This window comes from Corella eumyota, chromosome 6, assembly GCF_963082875.1.
Source record: "Corella eumyota chromosome 6, kaCorEumy4.1, whole genome shotgun sequence".
NCBI lineage: Eukaryota > Metazoa > Chordata > Ascidiacea > Phlebobranchia > Corellidae > Corella > Corella eumyota.
Genome location: NC_137495.1, coordinates 377,448 through 398,570, shown reverse-complemented (window position 1 = coordinate 398,570; position 21,123 = coordinate 377,448). Strand labels below are relative to the sequence as shown.

The 21,123-nt window shown below is 29.7% G+C and overlaps 2 protein-coding genes across 2 annotated transcripts; one reads left to right on the top strand and one right to left on the bottom strand.

Annotated features, from left to right (window-relative positions):
* Positions 1-2,352: 2,352 nt before the first annotated feature.
* Positions 2,353-5,852, top strand: LOC145755295 (mediator of RNA polymerase II transcription subunit 29-like). Its single transcript, XM_082571522.1, has 6 exons — positions 2,353-2,490; positions 3,214-3,395; positions 3,888-3,946; positions 4,011-4,098; positions 4,372-4,470; positions 4,894-5,852. Exons 1-6 carry the CDS (start codon positions 2,424-2,426, stop codon positions 5,023-5,025), a joined length of 627 nt encoding a protein of 208 aa, XP_082427648.1. The 5' UTR covers positions 2,353-2,423; the 3' UTR covers positions 5,026-5,852.
* Positions 5,853-6,956: 1,104 nt separating this feature from the next.
* Positions 6,957-10,413, bottom strand: LOC145755256 (uncharacterized). The gene is made up of 7 exons (XM_082571480.1): positions 10,365-10,413; positions 9,646-9,765; positions 8,801-8,974; positions 8,606-8,689; positions 8,131-8,283; positions 7,692-7,896; positions 6,957-7,404 (listed from the first exon to the last, which is right to left on the bottom strand). The coding sequence occupies exons 1-7, from the start codon at positions 10,411-10,413 to the stop codon at positions 6,957-6,959; spliced, it is 1,233 nt and encodes a 410-aa protein (XP_082427606.1).
* Between the last annotated feature and the right edge of the window lie 10,710 nt (positions 10,414-21,123).

Below are 21,123 nucleotides of genomic sequence, written 5' to 3'. Positions count from 1 at the left end.
AATGTTTGTCTATAAATTTATTTACAATAAAGATTAATTTTAAAAATAATCAAATAATTTCGAACCATTTTTTATTTATCAAATAAATCTAGTTATTTTTATTATTATTATTTTTATTCTTTCTAGTCCCAATTTTAAAAGAAGATATCTTTAGTTCCTTAGAATTTCAAAATCTGAAATTTTAGTATGTTGTTTATTATCAGATTATGTTTTCATTCTCCTATTTACAACATTTAATTATCACTAATTACTAATTAATAAGCGTTTATTTATTAAAATTTAAAGTTTGTTATTTATTTTTTAAATCTTGGTCAATTGTATATTATGATATCAGTAACTCAAAAATGAATTAAAATTTTAATTTTTATTACTAATTACTAATTAAAGGGTGTTTCTTTATTAAAATTTAAAGGTTGTTATTAATTTTTCAAATCTTGGTCAATTGTATATCATGATATTAGTAACTCAAAACTGAATTAAAATTTTAATTTTTAATCACTAAATACTAATTAATAAGTGTTTGTTTATTTAAATTTAAAGGTTGTTGTTAATTTTTAAAATTTTTGTTAATTGTATAATATGATATTAGTAACTCAAAAATAAATTAAAATTTTAATTTTTGACACTAATTACTAATTAATAGGTGTTTGTTTATTTAAATTTGATGATTGTTATTAGGTTTTTAAATTTTGGTCAGTTATATGTTATAATATTTATAACTTGAAAATGAAATAAAAATTAATTCTTGTTTGTTTATTATATTTAAATGCTTGTTTGTTGATTAAAAGTTAAAGTCCGATATTAAGCATTAAAAATTTGGTATGATGTATTTTAAAATATAAGTAGTTAAAAAACATATTTGAAAAGTAAGTTTCAATTGTTTATCATATTTAAATGCTTGTTTATTTAATTTAAATCAAAAATCAATTTTAGGAATTTAAAATTTGGTATAATCTATATCCTGATATAAACAACTTAAAACTGCGTTAAATATTAGTTTTGTGTGTATAGTATATATAAATGCTTGTTTGTTTATTCGAAGATATGTAATATTCTTAGTTAATGTTTATGCATATCTTTTTTATTTATAAAAATTTATGTTAAAAATAATCAAATAATTTCGAACCATATTTTATTTATCAAATAAATCTAGTTTAGTTTTATTTACAAAAATCCAAAAAAGTTGGACTTCAAAAAAAATTCGCTTAGGCTAAGCGAACCCTTAACTAAAGCTTTAACTTAGGCTTAAGCGAAACTTTTAGCAAGGACCACAAATAGCTTTATTTTAGGCTTAACCTAGGCTCAAGATTTCGACGTTTAACGTACAGTTGGTGAAGTTTAAATGGGAGGCCTCCCAACGACAAATGAGAGGCCAAGCACTTCTCCGTACGTGGATATTCATTGGTTTCATAAGCGCGTCTGATCAGCTTGTAGTGCCTTTAGGCCGATGGCTTTGATCGACTGTTCGCTTTTTTGAATATCGGATCACCTACGCTATGGCAGGAACTGTTTTTCCCTAAATTGGCATAGTTTTAAAGTTTGAGTCTGTTTTAGTAGTTATGTCCCTAGCTAGGTTTCGTGGTAGATGTCTTGCGCTTTAGTCTTAGTAGTTAGGTCGCTCGCTATGTTTTTCGGTAGATGTGTTGCCTTAGTTGTGTGTTAAGTTAGTTTTGTTGGTTATAGACTGAGTAGAGCTAGTTGGTAATAGAACTCAGAGCTAGTTGGTTGTAAAGCTTGGCTTTTTGCATGTCGTTGCCTTTAGGTTGTTCTCTAGGTTTTTAGGTGGATGTCTTGCGCTAGTTTCAAAAAGCTTGGATTGTTTGGTATATAATTGGTTTGTTATATAGCTTGGCTTGTTTGTTGAAGACTAAATAGAGCTAGTTAGTTATGGAGATTGGCTTGTTTCAGTTTTGACTAGTTGGTATATATGTTTGGCTTGCTTACTCTTTTAGAATGTAACGTTAGACAACTTTAAAGTTTGTAAAATTTATAGTTTTTGTATAATTTATAGTTTTTTTTTAACTTAAGGGGTGTATAGTAATAAAAACCGGTATAAGTTTGTAATGTGTTATATTAGGATGTATTTACAAATGTTGTTGGGCATTAAAGTTTCTATATTGAAAGTATTGGTAGCGATCAAATGTTATTAATTACTTTAAGTCTAATCAGGTATCAAATTCAATTTATTTTACACGTTATTTATATGTTAAAATTAATAGACTGCCTAGAATTTAGATGTTATGCGTATATCAGGCATACTGGCCGTATCGGGCATATTGCGCATGGCGGCCATATACATTTTCGAGCGATGACGTAGGTGCGCTGAAGCATTCATTAGGGGGATACCCGATTTATTTTCACACAACTAAGTAGAACGGGTTTTATTTATTTGTAATTAAAAGTAATTTTAAACCTTGTTAAATATGATTCCGATAAGAAGGCAAATGGATGGGAATACAGGGGTTTCATTGAACAGAATGCAAGTTCCAGGTAAGAAAGATTAACGACAAAAAAAAATAAAGAATTAGTCACAAAAGCAAATTAGGGGTTGTAACTGAATATGATCAATGTATAAAAGAATTACTTAGATGGAACTTTTTTAAATTAAAATTTCCCTAATTTTGTAAAAAGAGATAGGGTTTAGGTTTATTATTTAAATTTGAATCTTAACTCTCTAAACTTGATTTTTACTCTTTAAATAACAGATTTGTTTTCGGCTGTATATTTCTTTCTGAGATAAAACTGGCAGCGTGGTGTAGTGGTAAGAACATTTGCTACCCCACCTTAAAGTGGATTCAATTCCCACTGCTCTCATGCTGTAGCGTCCTTTAGTAAGGCGCTATAAACGGTATGAACTCCTGCTGAGTCAATACTTAATCAGCGGCTCAATTATCGGGCAATTATAATCTAAAATATTCCGAACTGCTGAAGGCAACTGAAAACTGGGTCAGAGTAACAGTTGTTACTCTATGTTTAAGTCGCGCATTCGACTTTCCCACATCAAGAATAAAGATATATACAAAAAAAAAATCTTAACTCTTTAAAGTCGATTTTAACCCTTTAAACAACAGATGTGTTTTTGTGATATAAATTTATTTACAAGATTCCAAATTGTTTTTAACAAGTAAATTGTAACAAATTTTTAAAATGTGGAATTTATTCAGATTAAAAATGTCCAAATTTTGATTTTTGTAAACTAGTTTTATTTTAAAGGTCAAAGACTGCCTCACCCCCAACAACAACAACCTACACAGGGACCCATGAGAGCCCCAGTACCAGGGGGTTACCCCTCCAGACCTACTAACCCTCAACAAGCTCCACCCAGTCAACCAGAACAATTTGGACCAATTGTGAAAGCGAAAGCCATATTACCAGATTTAAAAGCATCACTAGTGGTCAGTTAAAAAGATTTTTATAAATTTTAAATTCTGTTCAAGTTTTCGGTCCATAAACTCAAACTCCATTGTTTTTTGCAAACCCTGTATACACCCCAACCTTAACTCTATAATCACTATCCATATATAACAGTGCTTAGTGCAATATATGAGAATATATTCTGGGTTTGGTGACCATGCCATAACATACTACAAAATCTTTATGTAAACGTTAATATTTATGGCATGTTTTAAATCATTAAATTGATTTTGTCATTTTTTCCCGTCGCATTGTTGTAATATTTATTATATATCTTATTATTCACTGTCATTAATGCGCAAAAAAACAAAAAAAAAAAGTTTATAAGTGGATATTATTTTATATTTTTAAGAATTTAAAGGCATTGTTTTTGTTAAATCTTTTATTATTTTTACTGCTCTGAGATTTCCGAATACAAAAACATGATTAAATGCTTTATGTTAATTTTAAAATAACAATTTTTCTTATTTTAGAACTTGATGGCGGTTGCAAGTCACAACTTTGAAGTCAGTGTTAAAGTGGACGGAATGCAGTAAGTATTAAAGTTTATCCTCAATGTGAGTTAGTAAAAATCTTCTAAATTCATATTTTTGTAGGAAGGTTGGTAATAACAGCAACATACCAAGATTTGATAAATGTTTGGAACACTTTTATAGTCTGTGCGATCAATTGGAAATTCAATTAGTAAGTTTTTTTTTATATATATCTTGATCTACGATGTGCGAAAGTTGACTTTACAACCTAAACATAAAGCAGTTTTGGATATTATTGATTATCAAGTACTGGCTCAGCAGGAGTTCATATTGTTTATAGTGCCTTAGAGCAGTGGAGATCGAACCCATGACCTCATGTAGTGTAGCAAGTGTTCTTACCACTACAATATGCTGGGGTTAAATATAAATGTTAAGAATAAAAGTTTTAAATAAAGTTGTGTTTAATTAATTATTTTTACAACAGAACCTTGCCTACCACCAACTAACCCAGGCTCTGGTGAGCACTCAACATGCTCCATTGATGATGAACGTCAACTTTAAATCCGATGCTAACGGACCTCAGGTATTTGTTCTTATAGGATTATTTATATATTTATACTGGCTGTGTGATGAAGTGGTTAGAACACTTTGGTTTTATGTTTGAATTCCCCGATTTAACCCATGCCTTAGCACATTTGAGTAAAAAGCTATAAACAGTATGAACTTCTGCCAAGTTTAAAACCAATCAGCAGCTTAATTATCAGGTAATTATAATCCATAATATCCCAACCTGCTAAAGGCAACTCGAGACTGGGTCGGAGTAACTAATGTTACTCTATGTTTTGGTTTTGATGTCCTTTCAGATTGTGGGTGAACAAATACAAAAAAAAATGTCGATTGTATACGATTTGGAATACTTATTTTTCATTTTTTGTTTTAGGTACATTATTCTTAGTTTCTAATGTTTTTTCTGTCTTATAATGTTTGATATCTGTTCTTATTTTAGTTGTACGGATCCTATGTTCAAAATGTAGAGCACCAACTTTTATGCGCCAAAGAAATCCACGATTCGCTTTTAAATTGTTGCACAAAATTAATGGAACAACAAACTACTCATCCAACTTTGCCTGCTTCATGATATTAACAAAAAGTTAATCAAAATTCTTGATTTCTTAAGCTCAAATTAAAAAATTTGGGTTGCGTAAAAAGTTTAGCAGAACAATTATTATCCTTGTTATAACTGCCAAATGTATATGCTATAAGATGGCTATAAATATTCGATATTCCCATACGTGTTGTTGTTTGTGAATTGGTTAATATGTTTGCATTGTTTTATGTATGTTAAATTCAAAGGTGGGCACCAAATCGTTAATGCGTTAAACGTAAAATAGCGAAGTTAATTTTTTTGTTAAAATTTAACTTTTAAGTTAATTTTAAAAATCGTTATCGGACCTGTTAACTTTCGTTAAATTGTACTTCCGTTAAATTAATCCCGTTAACTCAATATTTTACAAGTAAATCCATGGTAATATAAGGAATATATATGTTGAAAATCGCCGTTTATCGGGTTTAATCGTCGCAATTTTTAAACAATGTAAGTAATTACTATCAGGCCACTGTTATTTGGGCATTAGGCCTATGCCAGTTTTAAAAACTTCTTCTAAACCATTTTCGTCTAGTTAAAACATCGATTAAGAAAAAAACTATTTTTTTAAATCTTTTTTTATAAAAAAGGTAATTTCTTTGTTTGTTTTAATTAAATTTTAACGTTAACGTTTAACGATAACTTCCGTTACACTTGGTTTAATTTAACGAAAACACGTTAGCGAAGTTACTGTTATGCGTAACGAATAACCATTTAACGAAGTTGCTTTTTCGTTTAACTGTGCCCACCTATGGTTAAATTACATTAACTAAGACAAATATTTGGAATTAACTGAACTTTTTTTTCGACTAATGGTTAAAAGTTTAAAGTGTGTTAAAGTCTTGTCTAATATCTAGATAATACACTTTTAAAAAATAATAAACATTGTTTATGAGCTAGGTCAGAAGTTTTTGTAGTAAAATATTAGGTTAAGTTTTTGTAGTAAAAAATAAGTTTTTGTGGAAGATATTTAGTTTTCTATTAACGCACCTTGTAAAAAGAATAGTTTTTGTTTTTTTTTAGCTAGCGTTGGAAACAAATTTGTATTAAAATACTTAGTTGAAGTCAGTACGCGTGTAAAGCATATAAAAAAACTTTGTAAGTTAATAAATTAATATATACATTGAGGATAAACATGGTTTGTTTATATTTGTGATCACTCGTGCGCAACTTTTATTCGAAAGAAAATGCGCTTTTATAAACACGTGCAGTTTTAAGGATTTAAAAGAAGAAAATTAAAAAAAAAACTCAATTTTAAGGTAAATAAAATACGTTTAGTTATTTTAAATATTATTTTTAAACATAAATAATACTTTATTTTGTTAATTATAGGGTGTTGTTGCGTTTTGTATTATACCAAGTTATCAAAGCAGTTTTAAACTTAAGGCATTTGAGTAATGTGTTTAGTTCTTATTCTTAAACTAATTAGCATTAATTTTATTTAAATGACTGTTAATATATCTAAAATATAACAGTGTTGCATCTATATTATAATAATACTAAACAATAGTTTAATATTTGTATAGTTTTGACATTAGAACTGTATGGTTTTGATATCTATATAGCCAGTGTAAATTACTTTAAAATTTATCAAAAAATGGAGTAAATTTAACTGAAACTGGGAAGTTAAGATAACTTGTTAGAGTTCGTTTAAAAAATTACTCAAATTTTTTTAGTGCAAATCACTAGCATAGAAAAAGTTAAGTCTCTGTAGTATTGGTTGTAGTTGGATTTTAACAATAATAAGTTAACTTTGGTAGGCTGGTATTTAGTTAACTGCTTATTATTATATTTGATAACTAGTCAAATGGAGTTGAATTTTAAATTAAAATTTTTATTAAATTTGTTTTGATTTTTATACAAAATATTAATAACAGTATTACTAAAAACATGATTTAAATAACTCTGACAGTGGAAACCAAACTCTAGACCCCGATGGGTGAAACTGGGGGTCCATTGGGGGTTTCCCATTCGCACCAAGCGTCACTTGTTGGAAGTTTTATTGTAATTGACTTTCTGTCGTTATCTTCATCTTGGTTTTGTTCTCTCCTTTCCCTTTTTTTTTGTTCTCTCTCTTTTTCCAAAGCTTTGTTTTGAATCTTTGACAATTGCTTTGACGTTGAAACATCAGTTTTAACCGGGTAATTAAGTTGTCGGTTTCTTAACTTTTCAATCAGTTGATTGTTCTCAATTGTGATGTCTAAAAGTCGATTGTCTTTTTGTTTGTTTGTTTTCAATGATAATTTGTTAAGTAATCTTCTGTTGTTAATATCACCAGTTGCAGGTACTGAGGGAAGTCCCCATTCTCGAGACACATCGTGTCGCTTCTCTTGAACTTTTTTGTCCAAACATTTCATTGCAACAGCACTGTATCTGTGATGTCATAATAACATTTTATTTAATAGGTTAAGTTTAAGTTACATTCACATATATATGGTCATGGGTTTAATTCCCACTGTTAGCATGTTGTAAGTTTTGAGGTCTTAAGTTTGATTTCAACTTCTGTAATGTTGTAGCACCCTTTAGTAAAAGATAGGCAAATAAATCTTTAATCTACCGACAACCAATTACTTGTTTATTAGAATTTGCTACAAATTAAGTTGTATTAGTTGAACTGTGATTAATTTTAGTTTTTTTCTTACATTATAACATTTAATTACCTGTTTGCTCCATTTTTAGAAACAGAAGAATAAATTCGACTTGGCAGTACAAAAGATTTGGAGTACGCTTGATTAACAATCTTTTTCGGAGTAGTTTGTTCACTAGGAGGCAATAGAGATTCCTGGGTTAACCTTCTTCTGATGATCTGTTTTTGTTTCTTTTTGTTTATGACCTGGGATGTTGAGGAATGTTTCACCTGGAACTCTAAATGGAAAAGAAGGAATTTACGCAAAGTAGAAATTAATTTAAAATGGATTTATGGTAAGTTTAAAGTTTTTTATTCTAGATTTTAAAATTTTACTAAGTTATATCTAAACTACTTTTGCTAAGTATATGGTTTAATAAACTGATGAGGTAAAATTTATTTAATTTAATATTGGTCTGTTGAAAAGGTGTCAATATATCGCCAACAAAATTTTGCCTTAAATTTAAAGTCACCTTTCTTTTTCTTGTTTTTTAATTTTAACAACTTCTCCCTCCAATCTATGTCATCTTTATTTGGTTCTAAGACTTTATCCTCTTTTGTGACTTTATCCTCAACATTTAATTTTTGTTCGGACAAAGTTGTTTCAGAAAGTTTATCGGGCTTAACTAAAAAGATTAAAATTAAGTTTAGTAATTGATTTTAAAGAAAAATTTGCTTGTTTTATCTTTGATTGTTATAAGAAAAAAAATAGATTTAATTTTGTCATTTGTTCTAGTTTAAACTGGGCTGTTACTAGTGTGTTAAAACTTGTGAAATTTTTCATACTTTGCTTGAATTTTTCTGCGAGAACTTCGTTTGATTCCAAGCTTTTAGTGGTGCAGCTCGTCATGGTTTCAACTCCTGAATCTTGGGCGTTGGTTAGTTGCGAAAACTTGATTTAATTTTTAACTAATTTGTTACAAAATTCTAATTAACAAATTCTGTTACCTGATTGGGTAAGATTTGAATCCTTGCTTTGATGTGATTGGATGCTGGGTATGACATCATAATGGTGCATTATTGGTTGTTCCTCTAAAACAATGTTTTATATTTTAAAAAAACAAAAAATTTGTTTTTTCTTAATGTTACTCAGAATTTATTTTAAAAAACTAAACTTTTTCCTAATCATTTTTATTTCCTTACTCCTTTCCACTGAAATACTGCTGTTGGTTTTATCATCGGCAACACTAATACTTGATTTAATTGAAGTTAGGTCAAATTGTGATTTTAAAGCCATAGTTGAACCTGAGATAGTAATATGCGAAGTTTGGCTTCCAATTCTTGGAAGTTGGATTTGGTCGAGTTTCTGTTCAGATTCTGTTAAAGTTAAATTTAGTTTTTTTTTGTTTCTAAAGTCCTGGGAAAATTAATTAAGATTAAATTTAAATGGTTTTGTGATATTGGTTTTAACATTTTTTAACATCAAATGTTTTTTTATTGTTTATAGACTTATTAAAATCAATATTTATTAGTTTTGTAATACAACCTATAGTTAACTCTTTATAAATTATCTTCCATCTGTAATTATCTTTAATTATTCATCTTAAATAATTTAAATAAGTAAGTATATTATCCAAAATCTGATTTTTAATTAAGATAAAATAATAAACAACAATTAAAAACAATTAATATTAATAACTCTTTTTCACTGGAAAATTTATTTAAACTAATAACGTACAAACTTTTTTTAAAAATAAAACAACTTAGGTTAGAAACCAGTTAAAGATAAGGACCACAACAGCACTTATGAGTACTCTATGTAAATAAACAAGCACACGATTGTGATTAAACAATTAACTTCAAATATTTGAAGTAATAAACAAATAAACAGTGACGTTGGTGATGTAATAATGGTAAAAAGTGTTTTATTTAAGAAGTTAATAAAATCCAAATTTAACAGTCAGATTTTGGTGTTAATTAATTAATATTTTTGAGTATTTTATATATTTAATATCAATAAATAATTTTTTTGCTTTATTTAAACTTACCTAGTTTAAATTGCGATTGTTGTTGCAAATTAGGCAACAAGAGTTGTGACTTTTGGTGTAAATTAGGCAACAGGAGTTGTGAATTTTGTTCAGTTTTTTTCTCGACTTTCAACGATGGTTCTAAAATATTAAATTTTGTTTTTACGACATTTTTAAAGTGTCGACTTTTAAATAATTGTTAATTTTAATTATGCTTTTTTAAATTAATTAGTTTGTATATATAAATAATTGTTTTTTTTATTTAATTAATTATGATAATGGTGACATCACTTTGTTTGATTGGTGGAAGTATAGGAAATTGTGTTTTTGGTTCCTTTGTTTCATCATATTTATCAAACACAAATGAACTTGTGAAAGTTATAAATAAATTAGTGTTTTTTTTTATTTTGGTTTTCCGCACATTGATAAAAGTAAATAATAAATACGATATACAATTAATATTACAACAATGCGACGGGAAAAAATGACAAAATCAATTTTATGATTTAAAACATACCAAAGGTAATAATGTTTACATAAAGATTTTAAGTATGGCATGGTCACCAAACCCAACTATTTAAAATAAATAAATTGGTTTATAAAAACTAAAATGGTGTATGTACATATTATGCTACAGTTATTTTAATATAAAATGCTAAAGGCGTTTGTTAAATAGTGATTTAACTTATGGGTTGATATATTTTTGATAAAACTCTTTTTTTAATGTTTTATATTCTTACTGCTAGTAATTGTAGATTGTGAAGTTGTTTGATTCAATTTTTGAGTCATTTTTAGCCTCTTTATAATGTCAATTGTTTTCCTATAATTTAATTAATAATTAATTACAATAATTTTAATTACAAATTAACTATTTGCTTTTTTTATAAATTTTAACGAGTAAAAAAAATAATTTTTTAATTAATTAAGTTTTTACTTTTTTTTATTTTTTTCTTTCTCCCATTTTATTTTAGGTCTCGAATATTTACGTTCCTGAACTTGGTTTCTTTCTTCTTGTTCTTGCAGGATTATTTCACGAGGAGGGGTCACGATCACGTTTTTGTGTTTGATAATTTTGGGTCTGGGTTAAATTAAACTGGTTTTAAATTTTTATAATATTTGAGGTTTTATTTATTTGTTAAAGTTGGGTTTCCTTGGTTTTATTTTTGATTTATTACTTGGATTTAGTTAAAATTGTTAAAAATTCAAAAAAAATTAAATTGTTACTGGTTATATTAAATTTGTTTTTTAATCTTTTTTACTTTGATTTTTATGGTTTGTACATTAAATTTCTTATATAAAATATTTAAAATTTGATGTTGGTTTTGGTGGACTATTGTCATTATATGTAGCTTATTAACGGTAAACTTTCTTACGTAAATATGTGATTTTAATCAAAATTTAACTATAAATACAAATTAAAATTGTATTAGTTTCTTTTTTCACTCTATAATACCATTTTATTATATATACTGAAACTGTAATAAATCAAATCTAGTACCCATCTTTATAAGTAGTTGTAACAATTAAAGCAGTTTTATTACCATTAGTTTAATCTAGTGTAGTATTAAAGTAAATTTAAAGTTTATGATATTTACCTATCCTTATGAGTAGTTGTCACAATATTATCGCTCATCTTTCGCCCCCTGTTTATTGAATGAACACTTTCCCTCGATTTACCAAACATTGACGACTTTCGACGAAGCGATCGTTCGCTTGATCGTATATCGGGGACTACTTCGTAACCGTATCTCTGCGCTAGGTGGGGTTTGTTGGCAAGCGTTAGCTCCCCCTAGTGAAAAAGATTGTTTTTAAACTCAAATCGATTAGGGATTGACCTTTTCTTCAACCTTTTTTTTTGTTTTATGTTTGTTAAGCTTTCTTTTATGTTTATTATCTTTTCTATCTTGTTTTTTTTTATAAAATTCTTTAGGTTGATCAATTGATTTTATTCTAAATCTAAGTTATTTTCTATTTTTAACTTTTATATTGCATTTTGAACAATTAAAAATTGACTTTTTTTACTCTATAAATATTTTAACATAATTTTGAACTTGCTCTCTTTAGAAACTTTTTTTATTTACTTAGATAAAATCTTGCAACAAATTCTATTATTCAAACCTTTTAAGATAAACCACAAGATTAAGATTTAAACTTTTATTAAACACCAGAATTAGGTCTTAACACACAATACAGTAAAGTACACAACATAAGGTTTGTTATCTTAGCTGGAATTATGGAATTAAACTTGAATAAAAATATTTGTTTTGGGAGTAAATGTTTTGTTTTGTTAAGAACTGGAATCAAACGTTTAAACTTTTGTTGTTGAATTTGTAAATATTGGTTAAGTAGTTGAGGTCTGGTGTTTAAATACACATGAGTGCATTGTTATCTTTGTTTGAGTTATTTAAGTTTTTGTCGTGTCATTTTTTATAATTATATTTTAACTGAAAGGTAAGTTAATTAAATATTAGCAAAACTCATAATTGACTTAACATATATTTTGTAAAATTTTTGTTTATTTAAAGTTTTTGACTTTTTTGAATTGAAATTTTGCTACATTAACTTTTTTGAAATTATTTATTTATCTTTTTATCTGTTTACCCACATTTTCAATTCTGTTTAATATATATTCCTGCCCAATTTAATTTAAATATTTGCTAACTTTTGTTTGAAAAAAATGTCTAAAATTTTCTTTTCTTTTCTAAACTTTACGAAATTAAAGTTTTAATAATTTTTCTACTTGAATATTTAAATTTTTTTATATACAGAAATTTATTTATTTTTAACTGTAACCTCACTTTATTAATCCTGTCTTCAACATCCCCATAAACCTCTTTTTCTTGCTTTATCCTCACTGTGGGGTGCTGGACCACCTCCCCTCCTGCCATGTCACTCAACTCCCCTAATAACCTATCCCACGAGTCGATCCCGAGCCTCACTTCGAGGATAAGTTTTGCTTTCTCTGTTATTTCATTGTTGTTGTCGCATAAAAGTCTGACCAGCTCACATTTCATCGCTTCGTTGATCGGGATTCCTGTTAGCATTTGAAATAGTTTATGTATTGTTGATTTATCCTCAATATGATAAGTTACATATTGCAATCTAATTAAAGGGCATCTTTATTAACTCCAAATGCCAGTTTTGCATTTGCTGTTTGAATATGTTGTTTAATTCATTTTATTTGTTGTTAGATTGATTATTATTCTAATAGTTAGGCAGATTAGCATCTTACTTGAGGATATAACGACATACCAGCAGTGGGAGTTAAACTCAGAACCTTTGGTGGTGATCAAGTACATTTTAACTGTTCAGCAGTAGTAATTCAACCCAGGACTTTAGGTTTTAGTTAATAATATTGAAGTACAACATTTAAACAGTAAGAAGCAATTTGCCTTTCAGATAGCAATTGTCTTACCTACTTTTCTATACTTAGTAAACAAACCTGATACAATGGCATCCAATGCATTGTGAACAAGGACCACTCTGTTAGGGTGGTTGGCTAAATTGTTTCTTTTATCATGGGAGGGTTTGATATATTTGGCAATAAATTTTTGTACTCTGTTAAACTGATCTGGAGATATATTAAACCTCCCCCCACCTGATATTTAAAATCATTTTGTTTTTGTTAAGTTCAGTTGCATTAACAATAAGTTTTATTCAATTATTGTCATTTAACTATTTAGTAGATTTATTGTATTGTTTTAGGTTTTGCTTTTTAATACATATATAATACAACATAAAATAACAATTATTACCCCAACCCAGTCTCGAGTTGACTTTGGCAGTTTGGGATATTATAGATTAAAATTGCCTGATATTTAAGGTGCTGATAGGATATTGGCTTGGCAGCACTTTATACCATTTATAGCTTCATACTTAAGGTCACTACAGCATAAGAGCAGTGGGAATCAAACCCAGGACCTCGTGTAATCAAATCAATTGTTCTTACACCACACTTCCAGTTGATTAAAAATATTTACAAACTCATCTCCACCCACCTTCTCTAACCTCATACTCTTGTATTAGAACCACCAAGTTCTCACAAGTTTTCTCGTGAGCCATCGTTCGCACTGTGTCCCCCATCTCGAGTAAGGCATCGATCACCGTGTCAGGAGTCACAACCTCCAACTTCTTCCGGAACCAAGCAGCTTCCACGATCTCCTGTTGTAAGGAGGAAGATTTTAAGAGAAGACAAGGATGAACGAAAATGGTGAGTTGTTGTTTAATATTTTTTATTAAATTTGCACACTAATACTAATCACAATTTTAACAGAATAATGATGCAATGGGTAATGACAAAAGCGATTAAAAAACATGCTTTATATATTGTTCAATGGCCCAGCCTATGGTCAGCATTTAAATAGTTGTAAAATAGTTGCAACTTCAACTATTATTTGCTTGCAATAATTTAAACTTATACCACAAACAGCATTTTTATATAGGCCTATACATTTTGTACTATTATATGTGGATATATGTTTGTTTTGGCTTTATAAACACCTGTTACACTTTTAAAATTATGCTGTAAAGTTGATTCAACAACTGTGTGAAAAAATCCCCATTTATCCCACCTTTAAAATAGTCGGAATGGCCACTTTTTCTTTCTCCACTTTCTGCAAAGCCTCCGTCCTTTGGCCCATTAGTTTTGCCTTCATTGCAACTTTGTTAGAAGCCTGAGTTTGCTTTGGTTGTACAGCTGGCACCGTTTCTAACTGAGATGGACCAATACTTGCTGTTACATCCGACCTTGAGCCTCTTAAACTTTTGTCTTTAATGCTTGGTTTAATACTTCGTTCTTTAAATTCAACTTGTTTTTGTTCTGGGGCGTTACCAAGTATTTCTTCGCGCTGTTGCACTTTGTTAAAGAACTCGACTTTCTCGACAGCCCCAACACCTTTATGACCACTATCTATTGCCCCCATGTGGCCTACATCGAGCTCTAAACTATTGGAAACGGTGCTTGAGCTAAGATCAACTGGTAACGAGGCCGTTAAGGAATCGAAATCGAGATGAATTGTCGATAAACTATCCAGGGAGGAAAATGTGTAAGAGGATTTTTTTTCTTCCTCCTCCTTTTCTTCTTCTTTAACCTCAGCTCCGGGGCAGGGTTGGAGGGTCCAGGTGGGTTGGATGATCTCCCTTGGAGTTGGGGGTCGAATTTTAAACCTTTGGGTAACATATTATAAAACTTGTTATACTAGTGGACAGCTAGTTCTACAGGTTACATTTTAATTGTTGTAATATGGTTTTAACTAGTATTTGCCTGCAAAAATATATTCACGTACCACAATCAGCAGCTTTATATATTTTGTAGGCCTTTTGAACATGTTTACATACTGTACACTAAGCTTTATTGTTTATAAGTTTTTTTCTAATATGGGTTAATAAAAGCTAAGAGCGTAATGCTTTTGTGTACACATTTCTAAGTGTGGCTCTAATTTTAAATTTTTTCCAAATTTTAAAGTTTGGTCTTGTTGTTGGTTTAATATTTGCAATAAGTAAACCGGCAGGGTGGTGTAGTGGTAAGAACACTTGCTACACCGAAACATGAGGTCGTGGGTTCAATGATCTCATGCTGTAGCGCCCACTGATCTCATGCTGTAGCGCCCTTGAGTAAGGCGCTATAAACGGCATGAACTCCTGCTGAGCCAGCACTTAATCAGCAGCATCATTATCGGGCAATTATAATCTATAATATCCCAAACTACCACAAGCATCTCGAGACTGGGTCAGAGTAACTGATGTTACTCTATGTTTAAGTCATTCGACTTTCCCACATCGAGGATAAATATATATACAAAAAAAGGTAAACTTTTACCTTATAACTGAGTTAGGAATGTAACCATCAGGAGCTATTGGATATCTTTGGTTTAATATCTCGTCTACTCTTTCTTGAGTTATTTCTAATTCCATTCCCTTTACATAAACCCCCTTGTATTGGAATGCACTGTAGATTGAATTGTTGTACGCTGGTCCTATTGGTGTTGGGTTGGTATCTAGTTCATCTGGTGATTTTATCTGGTTTTTATGGTTTCCGTGATTTTTTATGTCATAAATTAATATGGGGTTGTTTTCACTTGACTCTAAAGTTTGTAAAGTTGGGTTTTCTAACTCAGGGTTAAGTTCTGGTGAATATAATTTAAGTTCTTCCGTGCTTGGAATAATTATTTTATTCTTAATGTTTGTATTTTCCAAACTAGATTTTTTTTTATCGATATTTACAAAGTTTGTTGATTTTGATATTTTTAATTTCTTTTCATCTTTTTCCGTAACATTTTCTAGACTTTTAAAAACTTTTATTCTTTGTCTGGCAAAACTTTTATCAACTGGGATATCGAAAGTTGTAGTTAAAGAAGTAGTCTCAGAGCAGACACTACTGGAACTCGTTTCTTTACTGCTTTCTTCGCTAATAGACTCGTTTTCTTCCTTTTTTTGTTGGTTGTTTTTTTCGATTATTTTTCTTGTTGTGGCTCTCCACTTTAGGAATTTGAAACCAGATTTTGGGATGGGTTTTTCTGGTGATGTTTTTGTTTCTTCTGGTGGCTTTAAATTTAAACAAAAAATTAGACTTTTACAACTTAGCAGTTTGTTTTTGTACCAAAACTTTCCCATTTTTGATAGTACAAAGTTAAAATTTATTTTCAATATTTTTTACCTTTTGAAATGTTTGAAAATCGATTTTATCTTTGCTTAAAATACGCGCTGATGCCTCTAGTGGTTCTGTTGGAAGTTTATCGATATCTGATATTGTTCTAAAATTAAACAAAATCAAAAGAAAATTTTTTAAGAATTTTTCAAAAATTTTCAAAACTTTTTTTTTGAAGTCACACAACTTCAGATTCTAAATTAAATTCCTCTTTATTTGATGTTAAAGCAGTTTTGTGTTGCTTGAAAATTAATTAAATTAACAACGAATCAACTTACATAATGCTCTGATTATATGAAAGCGGCATCTCCATCTTATCGTCATAGAAACCGACCTCCAAGAGTCTGTTCTCTTTCACGAAAGAGAGAGGAAGAAAGGTTGTGCAATCGACCATGACAATCTTACCCTCTAGCCCCACCAGAAGGTCTCGATTATTAGCAAAACAAATTGAACTAACAGGAAGGGGGGCGAAACATATTTCTCTAATTAATCTAAAATAAATTAATTATGTTAATTTTTGTAATTAACTTTTTTCTGGATATGAATGCAGCTATGCATCTATAGTTTATTATTGAATGTAACTTTTTTTAAATTTATTTTAGTTTACAAAACTTTATTTTGGTTAAAGTATATTACATACCGCAGCGTGGTGTAGTGGTAAGAACACTTGCTACACCACACATGCGGTCGTGGGTTCAATCCCCACTGCTCTTATGCTGTAGCGCCCTTGAGTAATGCACTATAAACGGTATGAACTCCTGCTAAGCCAGCACTTAATCAGCAGCATAATTATCGGGCAATTATAATCTATAATATCCCAAACTGCCACAGGCAACTCGAGACTGGGTTGGAGTAACTGATGCTACTTTATGTTTAGGTTGCGCATTCAACTTTCCCACATTAAGGATAAAAAAATATACAAAAAAAAATATTTCTTTATAACATGAATTTTTTTTAAGATTCTAGGGTCATTTTTTTTTAAGTCATTAAAATTTCTTTAAAAAACAAAATTCTATTAATTTATATCAAACCTGTTTTCTTTATCCCATATTTTCACCACTCCATCTTTACTTCCACTCACAAAACAACTCAACATTGTAGCTCCCTCAAGTGTTGTAATCATTGTCACATGGTCATCGTCACGGTGATGACTTCGCATCAAGTATTTGTCCTCGATGTTCCTTGAGATGCGGCGTTGTTGTGACTTTAGCGGGAGCTGTAATTGGTTTATAATTATTAGGATGTTTTATGTAAGACAAATAACTAAAAAAAATTTTTTAATTCTAAACTTGTTTAAAATGTTTTTTAGACTGAAGAAGAAATCAATTAAAAAAGGAAATAATAATAAAGAAAAGAAATAGAATGGAATTGGATAAAACTGGATAATAAGAAAAGTAATTGAATGTGGATTGAGGTAATTAAAGTTTTTTTTGTTCACTTTAATATAACCCACGTTAAAATATGCGTTATCTGAAAAGTTTAATGGAAAAATCAGTTAGTTTTAATTTACACTCTAGAAAAGCATTTTGAAGCTTTTAAAACAAAAAATTAAACTGTTAATCCGATTTTTAAAAACAAAATATAAAAAGTACAAAATAATAAATACTTACGGCAACCGACGCTACACTAAACACTCTATTCTTCGTCCTAATTTGCAAAATTAGGACAAATATCAGATTAAACTTTGTTGTCATACAAACCCGGTCACCCATGACTGTTAAAAGCACGGGGGCGGCCATCACCCCCGGCAACTTGACCTTGAGCTCGGGTTCAAGGTAAACGTGGTAGTCATGGGGGCGGTTGTCATCATCACAGGGGTGAATTAGGATGTTCCATGTTCGTACAGTGCTCACCCCGATGCTGATTAAGCGATGTTGAAAGATCGGCATCTCGTCTGTATAAAAAATTGATAGTTGTGAGTCTTTTTAAGTTTAAAGTTTTTAGTTTAAAACTTGTTTAGTTTTTAAGTTGTTGTAAGTTAATTTTAAAATGCACAAAAACTTTTTATTTGTTTGAAGCCATTTTTTTAGGAATATACTTTTGATACTTGTTTTTTTTTATTTTTTTATTTTGGTTTTTCGCGCATTGATAAAAGTAAATAATAAATACGATATACAATTAATATTACAACAATCCGACGGAAAAAATAAAAATATCAATTTAATGATTTAAAACATGCCAAAAGTATTAATGTTTACACAAATTTATTTAAGAGTTTTTTTAGCATAACATTAGTTCTACAGATAGTTTAAAATATAGCGGTTTTGTTTTTAATACAAGCTTTGTTTTTCTAAAAGTTTTTTTTAATATAGCTTTTGTATTGGGTTTGTTTGACTTAGCCTATAGTAAAGTTTTAACTTTTGAGGTTTTGATTTTTAAGAGTTTTTAGCCTAACATTCATAGGTCATTGAAAATATATTGTTAAATACTGTATTACCTGTAGCAAAATGAAATCCTTTGTCATTTTTCTTAACTGATCCAATATAGGTGACCCTGTCTACATATAATGTAAACTGTATTAACAACATTTTTATTTTCATATACAGCTTTATCCTCGATGTGGGAAAGTCGAATGCGCGACTTAAACATATAGTAACATCAGTTACTCCAACCCAGTCTCGAGTTGCCTGTGGCAGTTTGGGATATTATAGATTATAATTGTCTGGTAATTATACTGCTGATCAAGTGCTGGCTCAGCAGAAGTTCAAACTGTTTATAGCGCCTTACTCAAGGGCGCTACAGCATGGGAGCAGTGGAGATTGAACCCACAACCTCATGTGTGGTGTAGCAAGTGTTCTTACCACTACACCACACTGCCGGTCTTATGTATTATGTCACTTATAATGTTTAGTATAAACTGAAATATTTACCCATATGAGCCTGCATGGTTGTCATGTTAAGGGAGTTGGGATGAATCAGAGCGATTTGTCCATTTCTTAACCCAGCAAACACAACTGACATAACTTTATTGTCGCCTAGTCCAACCTATAACATATTTAGGATAAATTTTTTGGGTTAAATTTGTTTTTTTGTTAATTTTAATAATTAGTAGCATAGCATAGTGGTTAGAACACTTGGCTTCACTACATCAGGTCTTAGGTTAACTCTCTATTTCTTTTATTTCATAGATAATAAGTAATATACATTATAAACTCTTGCTGAGGCAAAATTTAAATAAAAAACATATTTTGATTAATAAACAAACGAGGTTAATAAAACAACATTAAATGCAATGTAAACACAAAACTAGCACAACTAGAAATGGGGGTAAAATTACTTTATAATGAGGCAGTAAAAATGGTCTTTTTACATAAAAGATAAATATTAAATAAAACATTGTTTTTACTTAAAACGCAAATTTTATTCTCACCCATGCAGTAGCAAGACTGTTCACACTCTCATCGTAAGCTATAGTTGGGGTAAACTTAGTCACTGGGGTAGCGGGGTTAGTAGAACAAACACACTGCATGACCCCGTCATCTTGCAACTTCACGTAACTTAAGTTAAGGAACGGGTCATAAACTATTTCTGTAAAAACCTTTAAAAATACGGTTTGATATTTTTTTATCGTTGTTTTTTATTAAAATAGGAGTGTTTTTTATGAGTCTTTAATTGAAGTTTTTTTTTGTATATATCTTTATCCTCAATGTGGGAAAGTCAAATGCGCGACCTAAACATAGAGTAACATCAGTTACTCCAACCCAGTCTCGAGTTGCCTGTGGCAATTTGGAATATTATAGATTATAATTGCCCGATAATTAAGCTGCTGATTAAGTGCTGGCTCAGCAGGAGTTCATACCGTTTATATCGCCTTACTCAAGGGCGGTACAGCATGAGAGCAGTGGGGATTGAAGTTTGATTAATTAATTTGGTTTATTTGCAATTTGGCAATTATGGTTTGTTTTTTCTAATTAGTTGGTTTGTTAATTTAATTTTTAATTTTTTTTGACTTATTAAGTTAAAGTTATATTTTATATTAAGTATAAAAGGTTAAACAATGACCTGTAGTGATGTCATAGGGTAAACAATTGTGAGTAACATCCCATTAGTTGGGGACAGAATAGCAATTGACCCATCTTCTAAACTTGCGACAATTTTGCCCCCAACCCCAAGTTGAGGATAACCTTCGACCCTGGTTAGTTTCAAGGTCGTAGAGTGAAGGACGGTGTATAAGGAGTAGATGTTTGTGAGTCTGTATACACTGATCTAAATGGAAATTTTAAAATGGGTTTAAATTTTTGGAGAAAACTTATTTTGTTTTTAATTGTTAATTAGGATTCAATAATTTAATTACTTAGTTATTAATATAAGGCTGGGCATATTGTGTAGACGGTTGTAGCGTATGTTCGCTAACCTATGTTCATTTATTAATGGTTTTTGGTATATTTTTGTTGTCATATATTATAAGTAGATTTTATTTTATTTGACTTGTAAAGTGATTTAAATTGTTGTGGTTTTGATAAAGGGAAAATAAATTTGCAGTTAGTATTTGAATACTTTTAACTTTAATTTTGCACGACTTTTGCGTTCTTATATATATTACTTAACTTAACTCTATAAACTTGGCACTATTTAAACTATATAGCCTTATATTTATTTATCATTTGCTTGGCCCTTGTATAAAATTTAACAGAACAAACTAAAAATAATTATTATTACTAAAACAAAAAAAGCATATTTATTGATTACCTGGCACTTGCTTCGATAAAATACGTAGTTGGGATTCGAACTCAAGGTCATATCGTCAATCACCAACCCAGTATCGATCCTCTGAATAAGTTTAAAAGTCTCCAAACACCAGATCCTGATGCTCCCATCCGTAGATGAACTTATTAGGATCGGGTGAACTGGGT

Excerpts from the sequence above, each read along its gene's own strand:
- LOC145755295 (XM_082571522.1), top strand. The coding sequence starts at position 2,424 with ATGATTCCGATAAGAAGGCAAATGGATGGGAATACAGGGGTTTCATTG. Across the intron at positions 4,099-4,371 it reads ATCAATTGGAAATTCAATTA|AACCTTGCCTACCACCAACT; the intron begins GTAAGTTTTTTT and ends TTTTTACAACAG. Across the intron at positions 4,471-4,893 it reads CCGATGCTAACGGACCTCAG|TTGTACGGATCCTATGTTCA; the intron begins GTATTTGTTCTT and ends TTCTTATTTTAG.
- LOC145755256 (XM_082571480.1), bottom strand. The coding sequence starts at position 10,413 with ATGACTCAAAAATTGAATCAAACAACTTCACAATCTACAATTACTAGC. Across the intron at positions 8,975-9,645 it reads ACAATCGCAATTTAAACTAG|AATCTGAACAGAAACTCGAC; the intron begins GTAAGTTTAAAT and ends TAACTTTAACAG. Across the intron at positions 8,284-8,605 it reads TTCAAATCTTACCCAATCAG|TTAAGCCCGATAAACTTTCT; the intron begins GTAACAGAATTT and ends TAATCTTTTTAG.